At 42.7% G+C, this 23890-nt stretch overlaps 1 protein-coding gene across 2 annotated transcripts in view; it reads right to left on the bottom strand.

The window, feature by feature from the left end:
- The window catches only part of LOC146988328 (cadherin-2-like), a 105154-nt gene that overhangs the window by 78320 nt on the left and 2944 nt on the right, over window positions 1-23890 (bottom strand). For both annotated transcript variants that reach the window (XR_015035693.1, XM_085773515.1), the window contains exon 2: window positions 19080-19215. Coding sequence is in view for 1 of the 2 variants with exons in the window: in XM_085773515.1 (XP_085629641.1) it covers window positions 19080-19215 (136 nt within the window). In the remaining variant the exon portion in view is untranslated. The remainder of the gene's footprint in view (window positions 1-19079; window positions 19216-23890) is intronic.

The following is a 23890-nucleotide window of genomic DNA, read 5'->3' as shown; positions in this document are numbered from 1 at the left end:
TCAGGAACTGTCAGTTCCTAATAAAGTGATCACAGAGTGTATGCTCTTATTGGACCAGAGTTAATCCAGTACCAACAGTCTTTTAGTGCTTTATTTTACTTATTCATATAGGACAGTGACAGTCCAATACTACCACTAAGATTCCCAGTGTAAATTCACTACCATGGTCCCAGTGTTGGTCTGTTCAGCTTCATGAACCATAGATTCACATAGCCCTTTTCCACCACCGAGCTGGTTCCAGTGCTGGCTCGGTGCTTAAAGGGATAGTTCAACATTTTGGCAAATTGGCCCATTGCCATAATTGCTATAGTCATAGCAGTAGGTTCGTTACCTTTAATTGTAGGTGTAAGCTATTTTTAGTACAGCGGAGCGCAGCAGCTGGCTGCTCAGAGCTACGCTATGGAGGCTAACGGAATTCAGGGTTTCCCGCAGCGCTTTCCTGTTAAGGCGGCCGCCTTAACAACAAAGAGCTACCGCCTAAACTAACATCTTAAAAAAAAAAAAAATTGTAGCGATATTCGCCGCCGCCCCCCCCCCCCCCCCCGTCGGACGAGTGGCCGCATCCTCTCACACACATACACACCACAGAGAAGCGCGCACGCAGAACAGCAGCGCGTGTTGAAAGCGAAACTTTAATACGGCACGGCGCGGTGCGTCCCCCCCCTCCCCCCCCCGTCAACAGATCTCCGCGCTACCCCCCCCCCCCCGTCGACAGGTCAGACACCACCTTAACTAACAAATTTTCTGGGGGAAACACTGGGAATTTCTTGGTTTCCCTCATTAAACTCATCAAATACAAAATCCCAAAACTCCACAGCGCTTTTGTAGACAAGTTGTGACCTGCACAACCACCACGCTATGAGATAATGACGGAACGATACGAAACGGAGCCGTTTTCGAGGTAAATTCATACAAAACCGCTGATGCGCGTTGCGTTCAGGGACAGTTTTTCAGCAAGCAGTCTCCGTATTTACCCTGTATTTACCTCGAAAACGGCTCCGTTTCGTATCGTTCCGTCATTATCTCATAGTGTGGTGGTTGTGCAGGTCACAACTTGTCTACAAAAGCGCTGTGGAGTTTTGGGATGTTGAATTTGATGAGTTTAATGAGGGAAACCAAGAAATTCCGTTAGCCTCCATAGCGTAGCTCTGAGCAGCCAGCTGCTGCGCTCCGCCGTACTGAAAATAGCTTACACCTACAATTAAAGGTAATGAACCTACTGCTATGACTATAGCGATTATGGCAATGGGCCAATTTGCCAAAATGTTGAACTATCCTTTTAACTGGTTCAACTCCAAAGAACCAGTTTGCCACACTGTCTTTGCTACAGTTATAAATGAACCTGAAAATTTATACCCAGTCCGACCTGCAGGTGTTGAAGACTGGACCCGACGTGGTCCATCTAATTAGCAATAATTCTCTGCTTAAACCCGGCTGAAAAAAGAAAAGAAAAAAGGAAGCCATCTTTGTCGTTAACGCTGTGACCGACAACTACGGTACATTTGACGGCGATATGTTTTGATTATGAGCATTAGCTGTTGTTAGCCACTGCCTGTAGCCACTGCCTGTAAACCGAATTATGTTTGTTTATCTGCTGTGTAAGCTTCAACATCGATTACACAGCAGATAAACAAACGTAATTCGGTATAACGTCTCTGTATATCTCTGCATTGGTCCTGTTGCTCAGGTAACCCCGCCCCCAGCCCCTGGAGGAACCGGTTCTTAGCACTAGACCAGCAAGGAGTTGGTGCTGGATTGGAACCAGTTTTAAGAACCAAGAACCATTTCTTAGGCGATGGAAAAGCAAAGAACCGGTGCTATAGTCAGTTCACTGGCTCCGGATCAGCGCTGGAACCAGCTCGGTGGAAAAGGGGCTTGTGAGGTAAGGGAGGGTCATGAGGGCAAAGTCCTGCAGTGTCCTTCACAAGATTAAACCTGCTATGTGCCTCATGTTCACTGCTCACTGTTGTATCATATTATTTCCCATGCAGCAGTGTTTGTGTCCCACTGCATCAGCATAAATGAATACACTCACAGTGAAATGCTGACTTGCTCAGGGACATAAATCTGCTTTATGAATGTGATATAAATCTGCTTTATACACACACACACACACACACACACACACATACACACACACACACACACACACACACATACACATACACAGGCAGAGCACATAGTGAAGTGGTTTAAGGAAAGCCTCATCTTACCCAGAGCTCCATCTGTTATCCTCCAGTGTTGGACAGACAATCGATATCTGTAGCACAGATCTGTGACAACAGCTGATTTTCTTCGGACTCTCACAGCTAAATGAGATTTACTCCCTCACACGGCTTCATTTAATTGCAGCAGCGCTGCTACAGAACCACTAAGCAGGCCCTGGAGAGATCAGAGGCTCTAGGCTCGGTCACGATGTGTTTCCACTCTGGTTTGAATACAGCAGAGACCGTCCACTGATCCACAGCACACTGGAAAGGGGGCAGTTATTGTGAAGGTGGGTAATATCTGTAACATTTTACAATTATCTCACCTCAATCAAGGATTAGACGTCAGCTGTTTTGGATTCTAAATAACTCTGCAACATCTTCCCTGCTAAACTAAACTAGCGATTACACACATCAGCTCCACATGGAGTAACTTTGTTCCACATCAGAGCCCTGCTCTCTGTTTCCTGTCTGTCATGTTAGAGGTAAAAAATGATAGAAAGATAACCTGCAACAGTCAGGTCTACATCCTCTCATCAACCGGCCTTAATGTGTTAATGTTGGTTAAGGCTCTGATCAAACCCTGCATTGATCTGCCTTTAATCACGCACACACATACACATACATACACATTACACATGCAAACGCTGAGAGATTAGATGAGAGGTTTAGAGGCCGCTGGGAAACTGGGCCTCTGTAATGATATTATAAAAACAGAGGGTCCTAACCCCATTAGAGAAGTGCATTGAGATGGTTTCTGTTCAAAATCAGCTCATACAAAAAAAATTGACTTAACATTCTTCACTACTAATTCTATCAAAAAGTTTTATAGAAATCTCAAAAGGAAAAGAAAAGAAAAAAGCCAAACAAGGAACAGGAGAATAGTTTGTCTAATGGAAGAATTAGAAAAACAAGTTACAAGGACATTTTATTTAGGAAATTCAGTTAAAGGGATAGTTAATTTTGGCAAATTCGCCCATTGCCATAATCCCTATAGTCATAGTAGAAGGTTCGTTACCTTTATTTGTTGGTGCGAGCTATTTTTAGAACGGTCAAACCGAGCTGCGAGCTGCTCAGAGCTACACTACGGAGGCTAATGGGGTTTCTTGGTTTCCCTCATCAAACTCATCAAATACACAATCCAACAAAACGCTCTGGTGGACATCTCATAGCGTGGTGAATGTGCAGGTCACAACTTGTTCACCATGTGTTTTAGAGTTGTTGGATTGTGTATTTGATAAGTTTGATGAGGGAAAGCCGGAAATACCATATGCCTCTGTTGCGTTAGCTGAGCAGCTCACGTCTCTGCCCCGCCGATCGAAAAATAGCTTGCACCGACAATTAAAGGTAACAAAACTACTGCTATGACTAGTCACTATAGCCTCCTAAGGCCCAAGGAGTTTTTTTACATGCATTTTTTATTTCTCTTTGCTATTTGGGCTTATTGGAACCTAATTAGAATAAAAACTAAGCATCATCTTTTGATATGATGTACTTTTTGAGAAAAATGATGTCCACATATGTGGACTCTTGTTCCGAACTTCCATAAAACACAATTAAGTCACCTTTGTGTTATAGAATGAAAAATTCTTTATTTCCACCTTGAACAGCAGTTTTTTTCCTGACTGCTTTTGCATGTATTAATAACACATACACACACATTTTTGAACATGTTTTGAATATCAGCAAGTAAAAAGCTAAAAGCTAAAAGCTGTACAGTACATTGTACCATTGTATGTATATGTATTTAGTGATTGAATTGTTATTTATTACATTTAGACAATGTACAGCTTTTTAGCTGCACCAGAGTTAGCTTCAAGCTAGTTTAGTTTACTAGCATATTACATTTTACTGACATTTTTAATATTTTTTAGGCCTTTTCTCGAAAATTGCATATCCATAATAAAATGAGTATATCTCTGCAACCACAAGGTCTATTTGAATACTTTTGGTGTCATAGTAAAGGGAAAAAAATGAGGAATTGCTGAGATGTGTAAATTTCAGTATATCTGTTACTGGTGAAGAGTAAATGAAGATGACACACAGAAAAAAATTAATAAAATTAATATTCGCCTTAAAAAAAAATCATATTTTTGATGAGTGCCCTTTAGAATAATGCTGATGAAGCTCAAACTCTCTATAAAATCATTGTACAACATGTGAACATTGTCTCTGCAGTGGTTGATTCTGATTAATTGAAGCAGGACAAAATTATTGAGATTTTACTACAAAATATCCAGGCGAACTTTCCAAAATGTCCATTTTTGGCACAGCTTGGAACCACCTGCTACTATAAACTATTGTTTAATCTTTATTTTCACACAATTTGGATAAACTAACTGAAAATAAATCTACTGGAACCGATTGTAAATAACTAACATAAGTGGATTCAGTCTCTCTGCGCCCTGCTGCACTCTCAGAGCAGCTTATTTGGGTGTGTTTGGCTTTCAGCCTCTATCTCTGCAGCGCAGTGGTCGATTCGAGTGAGTGGCGGCTCATTGTGACCATTAGAGAGAGAGGAATGACGCTAGACCCAGGTCGATGTGATTGGCCGCACTGGCAGCCATGTGACAGCCATGAACCAATCAGATCAGCAGATCCACGTGCAGGCCAACGTGGGGTTGTGTGCGCTCCGTCAGGCTCCGTGCAGCTCCGTGCAGGGTCCTAGCGCCGTCGGATTTCGGCCAGGCTGGTTCAGATGTAAACACTAGGCAGAGTTCAACTGGAAATATTGTGGATTTACCCATAACACAACCTTTTCACGGCAAAACAGCAAAGGTAAGAGCAAATGTACGACCATGTTTGGGCCACGCAGCGTCTGTTTTTGCTCGACTTTGCTGGTTGTTGTCTTCTCCCTCTGCCGTGCTGCTGCTAGCTGCTGTGTTAGCTTCGGTTGTTGAGGGACACCCTGATGTTCACGTTCAGATGAGAGGTCGCTGATGTGTTTTGCATAATGTACAGTAGTATACGAGCCAGAAATGTGGCGACTGGGTCCACACAGAGGTGCTTTATGAAGTTTGATGTCTAGTTGTTTGTTTGAGTAGTGTTTGGGCTGTGTTTGGGTCATATAAACATGGTTTTTTACACGTTGTAGCCCAGCTTCTGCTGTTTAATTTGACATATAATATGACCATATTCTTTCATAATTAGTGCACTGGGGGCTTATGCATGTCTTCAAGTCCCCCAAATGGGGGACTCTGGATTTTAACAGGTTTTAACCCAACTGATCTATGTATGTATATATGTATTTAGTGATTGAATTGTTATTTATTACATTTAGACAATGTACAGCTTTTTAGCTGCACCAGAGATACTTTTTTTCTCATTTTACATGTGTGCATGTTTACAAGCATTTTAGCTGTTTCGAGGAGCTTCAGTCCATAAGTACACATATGTGTACTTCACGTTTAGCGACATGCTAAGTTCTTATTTTTACTTTTTTTCCCCCAAATTTGCTTGTCATAACAAATGTCCAACACTCCTATAAATATCTAAATAAGAATAAGCCATAAAATAAGACAGGAATTCTTACCTGGTCGATGTTTGTGTATGGAGCGGCCACTTGAATCTTCCCTTGTGTTTGCCGCCATATTGAATTTTTACCGTAATATGCTTGACTCTTCTGACACCACCAGATGGCAGTGTAAGTGCCCAAGTATGTGTCCACAACACCCCCAATTCAGCAGTGAACACAAATATGGACATAAGAGCTAAAAAGTGCTGTCCACGTATGTGGCCGCTAAGCCCTAAGAGGATAGGGATTATGGCAATGGACCAATTTGCCAAAATGTTGAACTATCCCTTTAAGAGTGAAATAACAAGGACAAATCAGTCTCTGAAACTTAGCCATGAGTATCAAATTCAGTACTTGTATTGATACTGACCAAATTCCCACAGCAATCCCAGGTATTGATTCACATCCAATCAAATGGTACCACATTTTGGTACCTGAACGCACCCCTGTGAGAGAGTGGAGGAGTGTCTGCCTGATGCAAATAAAAATGTGTAAAATCTGTTCAGGTTGGGGCTGAGAATTAATGCTAGTGGGTCGGACCACGTCGCCTCCACCCGTGGGTGCCTCCTCCTCTCTACTCTCTCCATAACAATGTTGGCAGAGCAACATTTTCCTGTTTTGTATTGTTCATGCTGCTGGTCGACGCAGGTGTCATTGATTGTTACCATGGTAGCACTGGTCTTTGGCCTGAGGGTAAGTTGTGTAATGGGTCTGGCTTAAAAAGTGTCATTTCTGTGAAATGATCTGACCAACATTACACGGAACTATGAGACAGATGAAGCCGGGAAGTGTCTCCCACACAGGCTTTTCCTGGATGCTCTGTCCAAGTATATTAACAGCCACCAGAGGATATCTGGCCTCCACTTTTTATCAACAACAAACTTCATCTTGGAGTTGTTTCGACAAGAGCATGAAATTCTCACAGAAATTCTCCCGGACTGGGCTAGATCCTGATCTTCGGTTACTGCGAGTCTGAATGTTGGAACTGAGGGTTGAATATGTCTGAGTATACTGGAGAAGATCAAGTCCTCACCCACAGGTTCTGACACTCATTGGAGACCACTACTTAGCTATCTTGATAAGCTGCCAGCTGGGGACATTTCTCTGTAAGGACCCACTGTATGGTCATATCTGATCTATTCACCCCAACACGCTGCAGCAGAACTGATTTGCTTCAATGACTGAGGAGTAAGCAGCCACTGATATTTACTTTGTCCATGTAATTCCTGGTACTAGCACTTTTTATTTGTATCTTTAATTATTTATTACTGTGTGTGTATGTGTGTACTGTATGTGTTTCTTTTTTCACATTTGTTTTATTTTATTTATTTATGTATTTGTTTATTGGACTTGTGTTGTCTATTTTCAGGTATGTTTTCTTGGGGGTGGGGGGGTTGTTCATTTATGTTCATTTAAAGCAGAAGTAAGCGATATTTTTGTGTTAATATAAGTCTTAAATAGTTAGTATATCTTCCAACAGCAATCACTTACATAGAGTGTTTGGACTGAAACACGGGTCTGTCAGTCCCTCTGCTCTGCTCTGAGCCGAGGAGAAAACTTTTCTCGTATGCTACAAGTTTTATCCAATGAGAAGAGAGAACGGCATGAAGGGCTGTGTGTGCAGCCAAGGGATGCGCCTGAATGTGGTGACGTAGGGACGAGGACATTATGGTGCGTTCAAGGCAACTCGTGTTTTTCCGACCTGTGAAGTTGTACCAGTTCGATCTGGTACGAGTTCACGGGTGGGAAGTTACGAGTGGCCGTTATAGTGACTTTCACAGGTAAAACAGGTCGGAAAAACACAAGTGGGTTGCCTGGAACGCTACAAAGTCGTAAGTCGTGACTTGAAGCTGTAATTTACGGTTTCAAAAGCCTGCCTGGAACGCAGCATTAGCCAAAACGACCGGATCGCTTACTTCTGCTTTAAGTTCGTAAAATAAATGTTATAAAATAAAATAAATTGTATTTTTGTATACACTAGATGCCTGTGACTTGCATTTTATAAATAAAAGTTATATTTAAAAAAAAGAAAGAATATGTCTTAGTATCAAGCTAGAGTGATTGTATAGAAATGGGTCATCTCCTGGTCAAAGCCTTCATCTCTAGACAGATTTAAATCTCAATTTAGCCATTAAAACATCTATATAGGACAGAAGTATATTGACAGAGTGTAAAGTATTTGGACATTTTTTGAAGAGTAAAATATTTGTCAGCTATTGTGTTTTTTCTTCCAGGAAGGAGAGTATCGGAGAGATCCCTGCTGTGCGCCTGGTAGTGAGACTCAGGTGTGCTAACAATTGTAATCTTCTCTGTCTGAGCACTCTGAGCCCAGGACCAGTTAACATTCGACACACCAGTCTGCCTAGTTCCGATCGGGGGAGAGAAAAGAGAGCTGGACACAGCAAAGTGCCAGAAACAGCAAGTGAGAAAAGAGATGACAGAGACACACAGACACACACACACATACACATACACACACAGCACCATGGGAGAATCTGACAGTGAAGATCTCCACTTTTAGATCTGCGCCTGAGCAAACATGAGACTACTACCAATTATCACCTCCTGCACCTGCCAACACACACGCATGCACGCATGCACGCATACAAACACACACACACACGTTAGCAGGCTTTGTTCCTCCCAGTCTACCACTGAGGCTGTCCTTTTTTGCAGCGGCTGCTGGGTGTTAATGAACTCATCTCCTCCCTGTTAATGAAGCCATTCACAGGTCTGCCCCCACCAACCCCCCTAACACCCCCCTCCCCCCTCCCCAATATCCACGTGGTCCTGGATAAAGAGCAGCGATCTGTTGACTAAAAGGTCTTTCATGTGAAATAAACCTTTTATCCAGCTCAGGAGAAGGAATTTGAGTCGTCATGAGGGCACACCTCCATTTTCCTCCGGGCTAGAGCCATGACGCCACGGACGTCCCTGAGCAAACTGCTTCAGGGACGCGTTTGAGCTGGTTAGGAAGTCTGCTATCAGGTCACACGGTGCAACCACTACGATGGCTGTGTGTTAATCCGCCGAGAGCAGCCCTGAAGGACTACATGATGTAAAGCTATTTTCTGTAGGACATCGATTGCAGTGCAGGAGGAAAGTCAGACGTGAGGATTCATCATGCAGATAAAAAAAAAGGTCAGACAGGACCTGAGGACCAGGTTCCCTCAGGCAGTTCATGTAAAAGGTAGAAGATGAAGAAGTGAAGCCTGATTGCCAGTAAACCTCCTAAATCCAGACTCCACATCCTAGCACCAGACTCTACACCAGGGGCGGGCAAACTTTTGGGCTCAGGGGCCACACTGGGTTTATTTAAATTTGACGGACAGGCCAGTATCAGATGGATGGAAAGTGTGTGTGTGAACTAATAGAAATGACATGTAAAAGCCATTCCCTGGAAGTTACACTCAATTCACATTTAGTTTCAGTGGGAACAGTGTTGTTGATCTCCCTTTTTTTTGCCAGTGCATCCAAAGTTTATGGTCTTAATTTGCACCAATATTTGAGGGGCCGGATTAAAAAGCCCAACGGATCGCATTATGTTAGTTTGCCCACGCCAGCAGCTGTGAAATTCAATATTCCCATACAAATATTCTGTTTTGGCAAAAAAAAAAAAAAAACATGTCCCAAATATGAAACCACATGTGGAATGTCTCAATAACATGTGAATTAAAACAAAAAGCATAATACCAGACTGAACAACTTAACATCAACACCAGAGGTGAGGCAGGTCAGCAGATGGGTAAAGACCAGGGAGCCTGGTCTACGGCAGAGACACAAGAGGATTGATGGGCCAATGACAGAGGAGAAACAGGTTGACCACAGAGGACAGACTGGTCAACTACAGAGGAGAGACTGGTGCTACAACAGAGTAGGGAAGAGATTCACTGGCTGACAACTGAGGAGAGACTGGTTGACACCAAAGGAAAGACGCCGGGTCAACAACAGATTAGAAACAGGTAGAAAACAGAGCAAAGACGGGTCAACAACAGATCAGACATGGGTCACGAGACAGGTCGACACCAGAGAGACAGGTCAACACCAGAGAGACAGGTCGACACCAGAGAGACAGGTTGACAATAGAGAGACAGGTTGACAACAGACTAGAGGAGACAGACTGACGAGTCGACCCTTATGTTAAGTGACTGTCTGAAACAGTGTGTTCCTGTACTTGTTGGAGGCTCCCTCTATATTTGGATCTATAGTTGCACTATAATGACAGTTGTTACGGACAGACTGAAGGTTTGTGGTAAACAGCCTGCTGCTGTTTGTGTACATGAGGGAGGGCCAGACAGACCACACTCAGACTGGCTGCACTGGACAACACAACACAGTCACATACAGTTAATCCTCACAGGACAGCTGTCACCCTGTCCTGATTGATCTGATTCACACACATACACACACACACTTAAACTTGACAATGTGGTGATGGGCTGTCTGCAGCCACACACCGTTGGATTATGGGTGATGGCTTCAACATTACATCATCTTAAAATCAACAAACCCACCCTCCCCCAAGACTCCCACTCCTCCCTCTCCTCCTCCCATAATCTTCCCCTATAGGCCCTCCCCTGGAGATGGAACCGCACCCCACTTTTTGGGCACTGGGACACAGTATGTGGTCTGTCATTAAAGGGATAGTTCAACAATTTGCCTATTGTCATAATCCCTAGGAGTAGGTTTGTTACCTTTATTTGTCGGTGCAACCTATTTTGAAATCAGCGGGGCAGAGACGCGAGCTGCTCAGCTAACGCTACAGAGGCTAATGGTATTTTCGGGTTTCCCTCATCAAACTCATCAAATACACAATCCAACAACTCCAAACGCTCTGGTGGACAAGTTGTTACCTGCACATTCACCACGCTATGAGATTATAATGTATAATTATGTAACATTACGACATGCAAAGCAAATACTCGGAACTACTTGCACTTTTGAAATCACTCCGTCCAGCAGCCGTGTCTGGGATGTAGTTCCAGCTACGCATTTGCCTCTAAGACAACTCTCATAACGGTCCGTTATTATCTCATAGCGTGGTGAATGTGCAGGTCACAACTTGTCCTACAGAGCATTTTGGAGTTGTTGGATTGCGTATTAGATGAGTTTGATGAGGGAAAGCCGGAAATACCATATGCCTCTGTAGCGTAGCTCTGAGCAGCTCGTGTCTCTGCCCCGCCGATCGAAAAACAGCTTGCATGAACCTACTCCTAAGACTCTACACACCAATGGGTCAATTTGCCAAAATGTTGATATATCCCTTTAACAGTGCCACCAGATTTCTATGTTATTCTTTGAATGTTTTACAGTCATGATAGAACACAAAGCATGAGTTTATAGGTAAACTCTCTATTAAATAATTCAAACGTTCCATGGTGAAATGACTCTCCTCTTTGTGCTGAAACAAAAGGAGAATATGAGTAACATCCCTGAAATATGTGCTGGCCCCAGGGGACGAAACATTGGTGATCACATCAAACCGTGCTCTTGGCAAATCTCTCAGCCTCACTCGAAGTCTCAGGCTCCTACCAACAGTCTCAGCTATCTGCTGTTTTGGCTGGTTTTTTTTTGTACTTTATCTACTGGCAGAGTCCGTCACCATGATAATGGGACACAGCTTCTGGAGAAAATCCACCTAAATCGTCTCCAGGTTACCGTGGCAACGACAGAAAATGCGGTTCCAGTTACAGCAACTCCCAGTGAGCCATGTCTTGGATGATGTCAAATTATAACAATATTTAACCATCAAATCTCATTCATAGATGTAGTTAGTAGTATAGCTATAACATTACCAACTCATCACACCCTTCATTTATTAGATAGATAGATAGATAGATAGATAGATAGATAGATAGATAGATAGATAGATAGATAGATAGATAGATAGATAGATAGATAGATAGATAGATAGATAGATAGATAGATAGATAGATAGATAGATAGATAGATAGATAGATATTTTATTAATCCTCTATAGAAAATGTTTTATCCATCAACTCCTTTGTGATAAATTATGGTTTTAAATCATTAATAAAGGATAAATAATAATAATTGAGTCCGTTCATATACATGTTGTTGTACAGAAGCTGCTTCTCTGACCTCTCAGTGTTGTGGAGAGGATGGGTGGTGTTGTCTTAGACTTCCTGCTTCCTACACTGCGTGTGTCTTTCAGCAACAGTCCTGAGAAAGTCCAGACTTCACCTGTCAGTGGACTCCAGCGCTGCCTCTGTGGCCGACTATCTACTACTGTATGTGTATGTAAGTGAGCATACACAAACAGCCTGTCCCTTCACAAACCTCGACTGTAATTCTGAACCCTGACCCACCACACCACCCAATCCCACCCTCTCCCACCCACACCTGTAAATACTGTCAGTCTCAGTCTCAAGTTAGGGATTCTTTAGCAGATTTTTGAATACACAGTGTAGGACTGCCACTAACAACTATTTTTGTTTGTCAATTCAATCTAAATTATTAATCTAGCTCTAGATTCTGGTCTAAACATGTCAACATTATACTTAACACTTATAAATTCTAAGGCAGCAGATGACTTTATGACTTTATGCTACAGGAAAAATGATTGAAATGATCTGTCCCCTGAGAAATGCTTCCACTTGGAGTTCTGCCTCACATGTTGATCACTGTAAAATAATAATCACATAATATCAGTGGTTAAACAGGCTCATAGTGAAGGGATTTTGACTCTGACATGCTCATCGCTCGTCCTCACAAAATCAGATACTAACCATCCTTTGGATTTATAGCTTCTGTCTTTAAATCATCCAGAACCTCACTGATCCAGCGCAGCAGGCCTGTCATGTAGCACAGTGGTGTGTATCAACAGTGAAGAACAGAAATCATTAGGTTTCGAGTGTTCTTGGCCGACATCATTAAAATGTGCCCCGACTGGCCCAGACGCTGATTCCTGGACTCCTCCTACAGCCAGATCTGTATTTGCTCTCGACAATGATCCTTGACTGTGAGGAAGGTTCGTTCAAGGCCATCAGTCCGGACTGCCTGTGGTCCAGAGAAGAGGGGGGTCGCGGCGTTTCTACTGAGGAGGTGAATGTGCTCAGCAAAGAAACCCTGATCAATAATGATGCTGTGGTCTGGGGCGATAGAGATCAGTCAGTCTGTCTCTGCGCGGATTGATTCACCTGTGATACAGAGCTCTGCAGGTGATGTCATGAATCAGTGAGATGAGCTGTTTCATGCCTTTTTATCGGTGTGATGAAAAACCGTGATGTTTAATTCACTGTAGAAGCCCGGGGCAGATATATAACTTCATCACAAAAAGATTTCAGCGATTTGATGTGAATGGGCTGTTGCCATAGTGACAGCACATTGGGGGGAAAAAACTCACCGTTCAAATCAAAATCAATCATTTATTCATATTTATATATATATATATATCAATGAGAGAGCAGCCCACTGCTGAGATGATAACAAGACCCTCAGAGAACAAACAACAGGAATCAAACTAGGGGAAAGAGAGAGAGAGCGCTCATTCTGCATCTCAGCTGCCCTTCCCCAATCCGGCTGAGAGGGGAGACAGTGATACATGAGGCAGGAGTAAAGTAGGGCAATCCCCCGCATGACGGGGGAGAGAGAGAGGGAGGCAGGGGAAGAAAGAGAGAGAAGAGAGGGAGTGGAGGGGGATGTGGGGAGATGAATGTGTGCACTTTCTGCTGCTTGCAAAAATGTGTATGTGTGTGTCTGTGTGTGTGTGGGGGGGTGGCTGTGTGTGTGAGAGAGAAGAGCTCTGACCAGCAGCATGAGGCCATATCACTGACTAACACTCACTGCCTTAATAGGAAGGATGGATGGGAACATGGGAAGGTCAGAGCTTTCAGCCCCGCTGAGCTCCACAGGAAGTACACACACACACGCAAAGCCAGCATAATCAAAAACTGGACCTCAATCTACACACACTCAAGTGTACTTGGAGAAAAAATGTACACACACACACACACACACAGGATGACAAACAGGAGCAGGACCTACACAAACACCTCCATAATGGCTATAAAAGCAAACCAAAACCACCACATCTATTTCTACACAGACAGATAGTCATTACACACACATACATACACACACATGGTCTGGCAGCAGCTGGATAAACTTTCCATTCTCTTATTTATTTTTGTTCCTTTCCACAGAAACACAAACCTGACTCATCAGCCTGTTTCCTGTCACTGCTGGAGCTGTGTTAGCTTTAATGCTAATCTTCTAGCAGCATCTTTTGAACCTGATATAAATAAAAGAAATCTTTCCCCACTGTTTAAGCCGAACTCGTGCAGCTCATTTATGTTGTGGTTAGAACATTCATCAAATACTGTCGTCACCGAGGTACAGACGGGACGGTCTTCAGAGCGTCCAGCACCGTCCTGCTGTGAGCTGCTACTCTCCACCTCTGACCTCCTTTTTCCTTCTCAACTCATTCCCCCCACCCAATACTCCGTCTGTTCATAATTACGTCCCTCACTCCATCCTCTCTCCCCTCATTAATAATTCACTCCTCCTCTGCTCTAATTAAATAATTAACAGCACCCAGAGCCATCAGATTGGAATCTAATTCCTCTATCCTGCTAAACACAGCAACACCATTAAAATACTGATTTTAGATTCACACACAAAAAAACACACGTCTGACAAACTGAAAAATATACAGAGTGACGGCTCCTGATGTAAATGTTGTCAGACTGTGTCGTCATGCTGGTGTTCAGCTCGTCCGTTCAGTCAGTCAACACTTCTACACTGAACGTTCCTCTTATATCCACTTACACTCAGCCATAAGCATAATGTGCTGCATCTCCCAGTGTCAACAAACACACCCAGCTACAGTTAGCCATCCAAGCTCAGCTACAGCTGCTTCACATTCAACTGGTGAGGTTGAAGCAGGGATACAGATCTGAAAGGACTTCCTCCACTCTCTGCAAGGTTAGTATGATGGAGGCTGAAGTGACGAAGATGCTACGAAGACAGTTCAGTTTAGTTTTGTCATTCAGCATGAACACGAAGGAATGAAATACGTTACTCAGGTCCAGCAGAATAGACCCTTTAATAATATATAATTAGAAATACCTAGAAGTATAGATAGAAATAGACACATAGTCAAACCAAGCAGCAAGTAGCCCAGACAGGGATGGGCAAGACATGCTTAAAAGTTCTACAATATAATTGGCCAATGAGGGTGTATATCACAAACAAGTCTAATGTGAATATTCCAGACATCTGCAATAGATGTGGTGAAAATAAAGGCACTATCTTTCATTGTCTGTGGCAGTACCCAAAGGTAAGGGAGTTTTGGGAAGAGGTTAGATTAACTGTGCTGGAGATCCTCTCCATTAGATTAGAGCTAGAGCCCAAACTCTGTCTTCTAGGCCTCTAGCCAGATGGAAACAAAATAAAACATCATGAACACATTTTTGTAAACGTGTGTTTTCTACAAGCACAGAGGACAGTAGCTTTAACGTGGGAAAAATATGGGTGAACCTGATATCGTCCTATGGTTGAGCGAATCATTTTTACATTCATTTTTCAAATAGTGTGGGATCGATTAATCCAATATATTGAAAACAATGATTTATCTCATTGATGATCAAACCTGGAGCAGAAGTGTACACTCTGCATAACTCTGTTCTGTCATCCTTTCATCACTTAATCATTGGCAGTGTTATTTGTATGGACTTCACTGAAGAAACCCTTTAACCGGCGTTTTGTTTCGTTTGGACTGTTATATTGACCAAATGTGTGTAAAAGGGAAAAACCTTTTTGTTTTTGCTACAATGATTGTACTACAGGATCTTACTAGGGCTGTAGCCGATATCCGAGTACTCAAGTATTTGCTCGGCTTGGGCGGTATCCGAGCGCCATTTCACTACTCGGATACAGTTGTGCTGGGTGTGTGGGGTCCTTTACAATGCTGTTGATGTTAAAGAGGTAAAAGGACGAATGAGAACCGATGCAGGGAGAAAGTTCAAATCGGTGTGAACAGTCTGGAATGTTGCAAGTTCTTTATCATCGATGATTCACTTCACGTATACAGGAGGGGGAAAAAATGAAGAGGTGCGGAGGTTTGGATGGGGAACAGACTGTAATTTCCTGTTTCACAGTAACAACAGCAAGAAACACACAACAACAGATAGTCAGTGCAATATTTTACCTGACCTGACGGACAGATAGTGATGACTGTAGACTGATAATGTAGTGAACAACTAGCCCGCTTCACTATGTTAGTCCAAACAAGCTAGTGTTAGCCTAAACAAGCTAACATGGTCAAAAAAGAGCTACCATTAGCCGCCAGGAACATAGTGTGTGGAGCATTGTTAGTGGACAAATAATATTTCAAGACATGATCATGTTCACGACATGTTGATATGACGTAAACACATACTGACGTCTGGTCATCTGGAACTGGTCCTTAATGATCTGACCTGATATTAAAGGGGAACTATGCAAGTCTGGTCTTTTTTTCCCCTCTGTGCTGCTAACCCTCCTCCCGAGCATGTGCATTTGTTTTTAACAAAGCCGGCAAGAAAGCAATCCACGGAGTGGCGGATAATGTTATTTACACATGTTGGGATGTATTATTTAGTCTTGTCCGTCATAAACAAGAGATTACGGGTTACAGGGCGCGTTATGTTTGTGTGGCGGTGCCGCAGAGACGAGAGCTGGGACACCGGGTCGGAGGCTCTGATCTTATAAGGTTGGTTTTCAGCCAAGAGGCGCTAGGTGGAAGGCAGAGAGCCTCCATTCTCCCTGGAACAAGTTACAAGTCATCTATCTAACCATCACTATTACTCTAAAGCTGGTTAATTAAGGTGAAAATATAGCAGAGTTAAGGTGAAAATCCTGCATAGTTCCTCTTGAAATATTTCAATACACCAATGTAATTGTAGTATAGTTGTAGAACATCCATCTATCCATCGTCTCTACTGCTTAAAGGTCTAGGGCGGCTGGAGCTAATCCCAGCTGGCATAAGGGGTACACCCTGGACTAGAGTTCTCAATGAGCTGGGCCAAACCGGCCTGACCAACCTGACCAGAGGCGGCTTGGGCTGAAAATATATACAAATAACTTGGGTCGGGCCTCAGGCTTCTTTTATTTCTTTTTATCTTTTTAAATAAAACACATCTTCTTGCTGGCTGCACTATGTGTTGATGGTTGTGAAATGTGATGGTCATTTTGGTGATGATTAAGCAGAAGAGTGTATAAATTAGCTATAGGATGGCTTCTACACGGTTCTCATACCTGCCTATATACAGTATATCTGATTTGGTATTTCATTCAAGTTTCATCACGTCATTACTGTATAGTAGAGTAGAAAATTCATTTTAGCATCATGTCATCATCACTATTATTATCAAGTGTGTCATAATTGTTTTTTGGCCGGATTCAGGCTGAGAATAAATGCCTGTGAGTGAGGCTGCGTCGGGTCCGGGCTTCAACACCCGCGGGTCGGGCCGGGTCGGGTTTTAATTTTCCGTTGAGAACTCTGCCCTTGACGGTCTATGACAGGGCCACAAATTGAGACAGACAACACACACACACACACACACACACACACACACACATTCAAGCAATACAGTCACTGTGCCGCCACAGTTGTAGAGTTGTAGAGTCCTGGTCATCCTGGTCCAGTCCTAGAGGAATCACACCTCGACATGAACAGAGCCTTCTCATATTTTCAGAACTAGAGCAATAAGTTGGTGAGTACCAACTGCCCAGCTGCCTATGATGCAGAAATGAGTATTTGTTACACCGTATAAACAACAGAGCCTGGTCACACACTGAAGAATTACAACCACAGTGAAACACTCGCTCTTGTTCCCCTCTCCGCTCTGTCAGCTCCAGTCACTGTTACCTTGTTACACTTCACAGGGTCCATACAAGTCCACTGAAGCAGACACACGTGATCTCCCTCACACACTCACACTCGCACACACACACACACATACACACACCACCTCAGCACAGTGTTACTGTGTACAACCGTTTGGGCGTCAGCTCCGTTTCATACACTCTGCCAGGATAAAACCACAAAAACAAAAGTGGAGGTCATTTTATTCCCAGAGTTTCTGCTGTACACACACACACACAGCAGCCACAACAATGTTTTTATCTCTTCTCCTATGTTTGCACCTTCTGAGTTTTCAGACCCTCAGAGACTACTAGACACCTGGACCTGGATCTGGATCTGTACTTGTTTTAGTTTGACAACTCAATGTTGTTACTGAACAGCACCTGTTGTTCAGCTTACTGTCTATGCAGAGCCTCATCCCTAGTATTTTCATTATAGACAATCAGCTTCCTGTTTACACTTGAAGAGTTCATTTTCAAAAGCAGATAAATGCCATTTGGAAAAAAATGAGCTGATGCTTGTGAATTATTCTTTGCATAGTGTTGTTTTCAATAAAGCTTAATTTTTTTATGTCTGTTTTGTTACAGCTCATCTCCTTGGTCAAAGCCACTCAACTTTGGTTCGACTGATATCACCTAATAATCAATTTTTTGGGGGGAAAATGAAAAAAAAAAAACGGAGTTATGTGCTTTTGAAAATGAACTCTTCATTTGCAAACTTGTAAGTCCAGTGGAGGCTCATGAATCTATGTTTTCAGGTGTCTTACTGTGATACTGAGATACTTTCTGACCAGAAACTCAAACATTCTACTGAACGGACACCGTTTCCTTTTAAAACGCCATTTTGAAAATAAAACGTCAGAGTGTCGATGTAACCCGTCTGACATGTTCACACAGAGCCGCTTGTCCCACAGGGTTCTTCTGTTAAACCGAGGAGCATCTCAGCAGGACATGTGGGGAGACAACTGGCTGCCTTCCAGTCAGCCCTCATCAGAGCTGCTGATTTATCTGAGCTGGTGCTGCAATGAAGCCACTAACACTGCCAAGGCTGAGGTTAAAAAGCAGAATGCTCAAACAGCACCGAGCTAATATGCGGACATCAGAGGCTCCGTGCGTTTCTGTGACTGTCCTCCGCAAAGCTTCACTTCAGCCACATATAATTCAGCTCTAACTAAAGAGAGAGGCCATTTGATGTGAGAGTTAATGGAGACAGAGTTACACTCTCCTCAAATGAAAAGTCAAACTCATGAGCTCAGCACAGACGCCCAACAGTCCTGTTTCATCAGGATAATAACAATCAGAGGGAAGACTGTAAGACAGGCTGAAGCACATTGTTCAGAGGGACATGTGGGCTCAGTCTGCTGCTCTAATCCTGCTCCACCCTCCTCCCCCTCCTCTTCAAGATCATTATAGTTCAGATATCAGCAGGACTCTTCAACAACCCCCACCCAACTGTGTGTGTGTGTGTGTGTGTGAGTGCATGAACTGACCGTTGAAGACAGCCTGTCCCTTCGCCAACTCCTGGTCCGTGTCGATGATGGACTCGTCCTGTGCAAAGCCCCTCGTGCACGGCAACGCCCCCTGCTTGCTTGGCAACGGGCGCTCGGCCTCTTCACTCTGAACAAACTGCGGAAAGGAAGGAAGACAGGAGAGACAGATGAGAGGGAGGAGAGAGACAGTATTCACATGTCTGCCTTCTATCTGAGATCACATCAGACCGGAGGCTGGAGTCCCTCTCTCTTGTTAGCCACAGCCAAAACACACTGTTACGCCAATTAAACACTATGGAATAAGAACATTAAGACATTACAACCATGCAGTGACCGAGGCCTTTCATATTCAAATGAGCTGAAATGTTACAAAAACAAGTAACAAAGCAAAACTTTAAACCATCTCACCAAAGGAATATTTGCCTTTTAACATTAATAACAACAAATCCAACGTATCTATGTCGCAGATGAAGAGACCAGGCCAGTAGCAGCCGGCTGCTGGGTTTGCATGTCGTGTGCTGAGAAATGCAAATGTGCTACTAATATCATTATTACCATTAATTTCCATACTGTTTCGTCTTTCAGACACAGACAGTGTAGCCTGCCCAGTGCGGTGCTGTTGTAGCAGAAGCTACACACACAGCACTTAAGGCGACACTGAGCTGCAGCCCTGAAATAAGTTTTAAATACACACAGTCACTAACCACAGGGATGTGGCTGCAGCTCTCTCTCTCTCTTTCTGCTGTGTGTCTGTGTGAGTGTGTGTGAGCTCCGTGGTCATGTGACATCACTCTAAAACAGAAGACAAACCCAGAAAAAAGAGTCGGGCAGATTCACTGGCTTGAACATTTTATCAGTGACACTGATGATTAGAATGTAAAGGGAAAAACTGTGTTTACAGTAACACACTGTGAACAAACTGCAAACCATTCCATCTCTAATTAGAACATCAGTACATTTGAATAAAGAAGCAGGTCGGCACAGACTAAAGTCTGGTTTTTATCAAGAACAACAGTTAACTCAATAACATGAAGAGGGTTTATTGTTGAAAACATGTCAATAAAATCCACTTCATGACAAAATATATAAATTTCAGTATATTACTTGTTATTTATTTGATTACAATAGTACTGAGACGTGCATACATCTATCTATCTATCTATCTATCTATCTATCTATCTATCTATCTATCTATCTATCTATCTATCTATCTATCTATCTATCTAAAATGTTATTAAAAACATATTGAAGAGCAGCTTCAGGTTAGTGAATGTGATGTTGGCTTAGCATTGTGGTAGGAGAAGCTGTAGTGTATTATTTGTCTATCTATAGCAAGTCATATGTCATCAGGATAGTGTGTGTACAGTAGAACTTTAAATACAACCCTGTATCTCGCCACATCCCAAGTGACACAGCTATTGTGGCAGGAAGAGGAATCCGGAGATGCGACAATGGATTTCAGTGAACGGAGCAACAAGAGCGGCCTCCTTCTAAACAGAGAGGAGGTGAGTCATTGACTTTCGAAGGTCTCAGCTCACTCTCACTTCAGCCAGTCAATACATGAGGGACACTCAATGTGGTCACATATAAATACCCTGGTGTGCAGTATAAATAATGTTGGCTTGTATTATTTACATATACTATAGCTCTACTGTGTAGTACTGCTACCAGTAAATTACATTTTTATCATCATCACAACAAACACATCACAAAAGACTGGGTGAAATCATGAAGAGTTTTCATTTTCAAAGTCCATGCAGTTTACAGATTTTCAGATTTTACATTATTATTTCATAGTGTGGTGAATGTGCAGGTCACAACTTGAGCAGCTCACATCTCTTCTCCGCCGATCTAAAAACAGCTTGCACCGACAATTTAAGGAAATGAACCTACTCCTAAAACTAAAGGGATTATAGAAATTAAGCAGCAAAATGTTAAACTATCCCTTTAAATAGAGCATACTGTACTGTCATTTTGTCATCAAAATACTGACCAATGTCATTGCACAGATCCTGTTGCGGAGGCCTAACTGTATGCACGTATGAACATCCTGTTTCCCGTTCAGGAAGCATCATTATCTACAGCTGATGCCTACACACACATCCATCATCAATCCTGCACACTGGCTACTGGGGGGTTAAAGAGATAGTTCAACATTTTGTCAAATTGGCCCATTGCCATAATCACTACAGTCATAGCAGTAGATTTGTTACCTTTATTTGTCAGTGCAAGCTATTTTTAGAACAGCGGAGCAGAGCCGCCATGAGATAATAATGGAACATAATGAGACAGAGTTGTTTTCAAAATGCAGAGACTGCTTGCTGAAAAACTGTCCCTGAAGGCAACACGCATCAGCGGTTTTGCATGAATTTACCTCTAAAAGAACTCTGTCTGGTAACTTTCCGTTATTATCTCATAGCGTGGTGAATGTGCAGGTCACAAGTTGTCCACCGGAGCGTTTTGGAGTTGTTAGATTGTGTATTTGATGAGTTTAATGAGGGAAAACAAGAAATCACATTCGCCTCCATAGTGTAGCTCTGAGCAGTTATAAAAATAGCTTACACCGACAATTAAAGGTAACGAACCTACTGCTATGACTATAGCGATTATGGCAATGGGTCAATTTGTCAAAAATGTTGAATTATCCCTTTAAAATGAAGCAGAGGATTTAACACCTCTGGACAGCACAGCGGAGCATCTTCAGGCTCCGATCAAAATCCATCTTCCACGCCTGGACTTGACCTGAGTGAGCTGCAGCGGTGAGATAAGTTTAAAAAAAACAACAACCAAAAAACACCAATCAAAGAGAGTCCCAACAGCGACACAGGAATGTGATGTGACTAATCTGTTTTTACCAGTTTCCTCCGTGGCTAACAGCTGTCTGTGTGTGTTTGTGTGTCTGTTCTGTAAGTGACATGGGTCCTTGCAGTTGTGTGTGTTCTCACAGAAAGGCAAACTCCACTGGCAGTGGAAAAGGGGGTCAATCCGCTTAACAACTGCATATACCTGATGATGTTTGGTGGATTTTTTTTTTTGGAAACAATACAGTACCTCTCTAAGCAGCCAGCAGCTGGTTCAACCGAGATCTACTGATCTGATTCGCCTCTCTGTTGTTGATGTTGATCTACCAGTTATGTCAGACACACACACGCCTAGGGTTGCAAAGGGGCAGAAATTTTCCAGTAAATTTCCAGAAACTTAAGCTGGGGAATTTTGGAAATATTCCAAATTGGAAACTTTCCATGGGAATTATGGGAATTTTGGGGAATTTATGGGAATTAACTGGAAATTGGGGGTAATTTAAACAAACTGTATCATATCCAAACATAAATGTAAATATTCTCTTTTGTCATAAGCAGACATCCACGCAAAATAATACAATTAAAAAACAACAGATTTATTTGTGAGAAGGACTTTATGAAGTTTTAATTCTTGTATGAACAATCAATTATTTTACTGAACAACAAAAACATGAATATTGAGTAAAATATTACTCACCCCTGTTAAGGGCCAACCTTCAATTTAATACATTTTGGATTTATTCCCGTTAATTCCCATGGAAAGTTTCCAACTTTGAAAATTCCCAAAACCCTACACACGCCCCTCTTTCTCTCTCTCTCATTACTCTCTCTTTCTCTCTCTCTCTCACACACACACACACACACACACACACACACACACACACTGTTTGATTATCAGCCAGCTGGTATACAGACATCCACCACTTCAGTCATATTCACATCTATAGATCCACGGGGCTCAGCACTTCCGTCTCCTCCTGTTAGTCTGACATGTCGACAGGCTGCTGAGGTGGTGTGTGCCGCTGACAGCTGCGTGTGTGTGTGTGTGTGTGTGGGTTGAGCTTGAGGAGATGAATGAACCTGCAGCAGAGACCACATCTCCACAGAGCAGGCGGGAGTCGTGCACGTCTCTGCACATGGCACAGCAGCTGTTACGCGATCATTTATTTACAGTTATTCGCAATCCAGACACGGCGACGTGATCGGTAATGACAACGATACAAACGCTGTATTTGCTTAAGTGTTTCCCTTATATCGCGGCGTCGCAATTACACGACTCTGCAGAGGCTTTTCAGTTTGAAAAGACAGATAAAAGGTGGAATCAAAGTGACACCCGGCCGAGGAGAGAGAAAAAGAGGGAGAAAGACAGAGATTCAACTAGCTATCATCTTAGAATTTTTACTTTTTCATATTCACTCCTACCGTGCGACACACACACACATCACCCAGGTGTAATGCAAACCCGTGCATCTAACACCTTGACAAATCCTGTGTGTCTGTCCTTCAGGGTGAGTGTGTGGTCCAATCCAGCCAGCCTGTCATCAACCTCTGAAGACACAACGATTATTCATCCTCTCATCCACCAGTCATGCATCTGATGTTTCTTTATTTCAGAGAAAAATGAAAAAAACAAACAAAAAAACAGCCTGTTCAAATTTGGACAGCAGCTTTAACTCAGGATTAAGGTGGTAGGGGTGCTGGAGAAATCCTGCTGCAATTACTCTGACAGACGTGAGTCATGGTTTTACTGGTAATTCTCACCGTAGAAAATACAGAATGATGATGATGGGATTTTTGAGCGTATAACAACCATATTCCTTTACATTCCTTTAGAGTAGGATTTATAGACTGTGGCATGTCTGTCTGTTCCTATGACACATTTACCTTCATTAAAAACCTGCATCTACTTTGAATATTGATATTGCACTCAGCTATATTGGGATTTGAACCAATTCATTCAGCAAAAGGAAAGAAAGAAAGAAAGAAAGAAAGAAAGAAAGAAAGAAAGAA

This window comes from Trachurus japonicus, chromosome 4, assembly GCF_045865225.1.
Source record: "Trachurus japonicus isolate A0001 chromosome 4, Traja_1.0".
In the NCBI taxonomy this organism is placed as follows: domain Eukaryota; kingdom Metazoa; phylum Chordata; class Actinopteri; order Carangiformes; family Carangidae; genus Trachurus; species Trachurus japonicus.
This window is presented reverse-complemented; position numbering and strand designations above follow the sequence as displayed.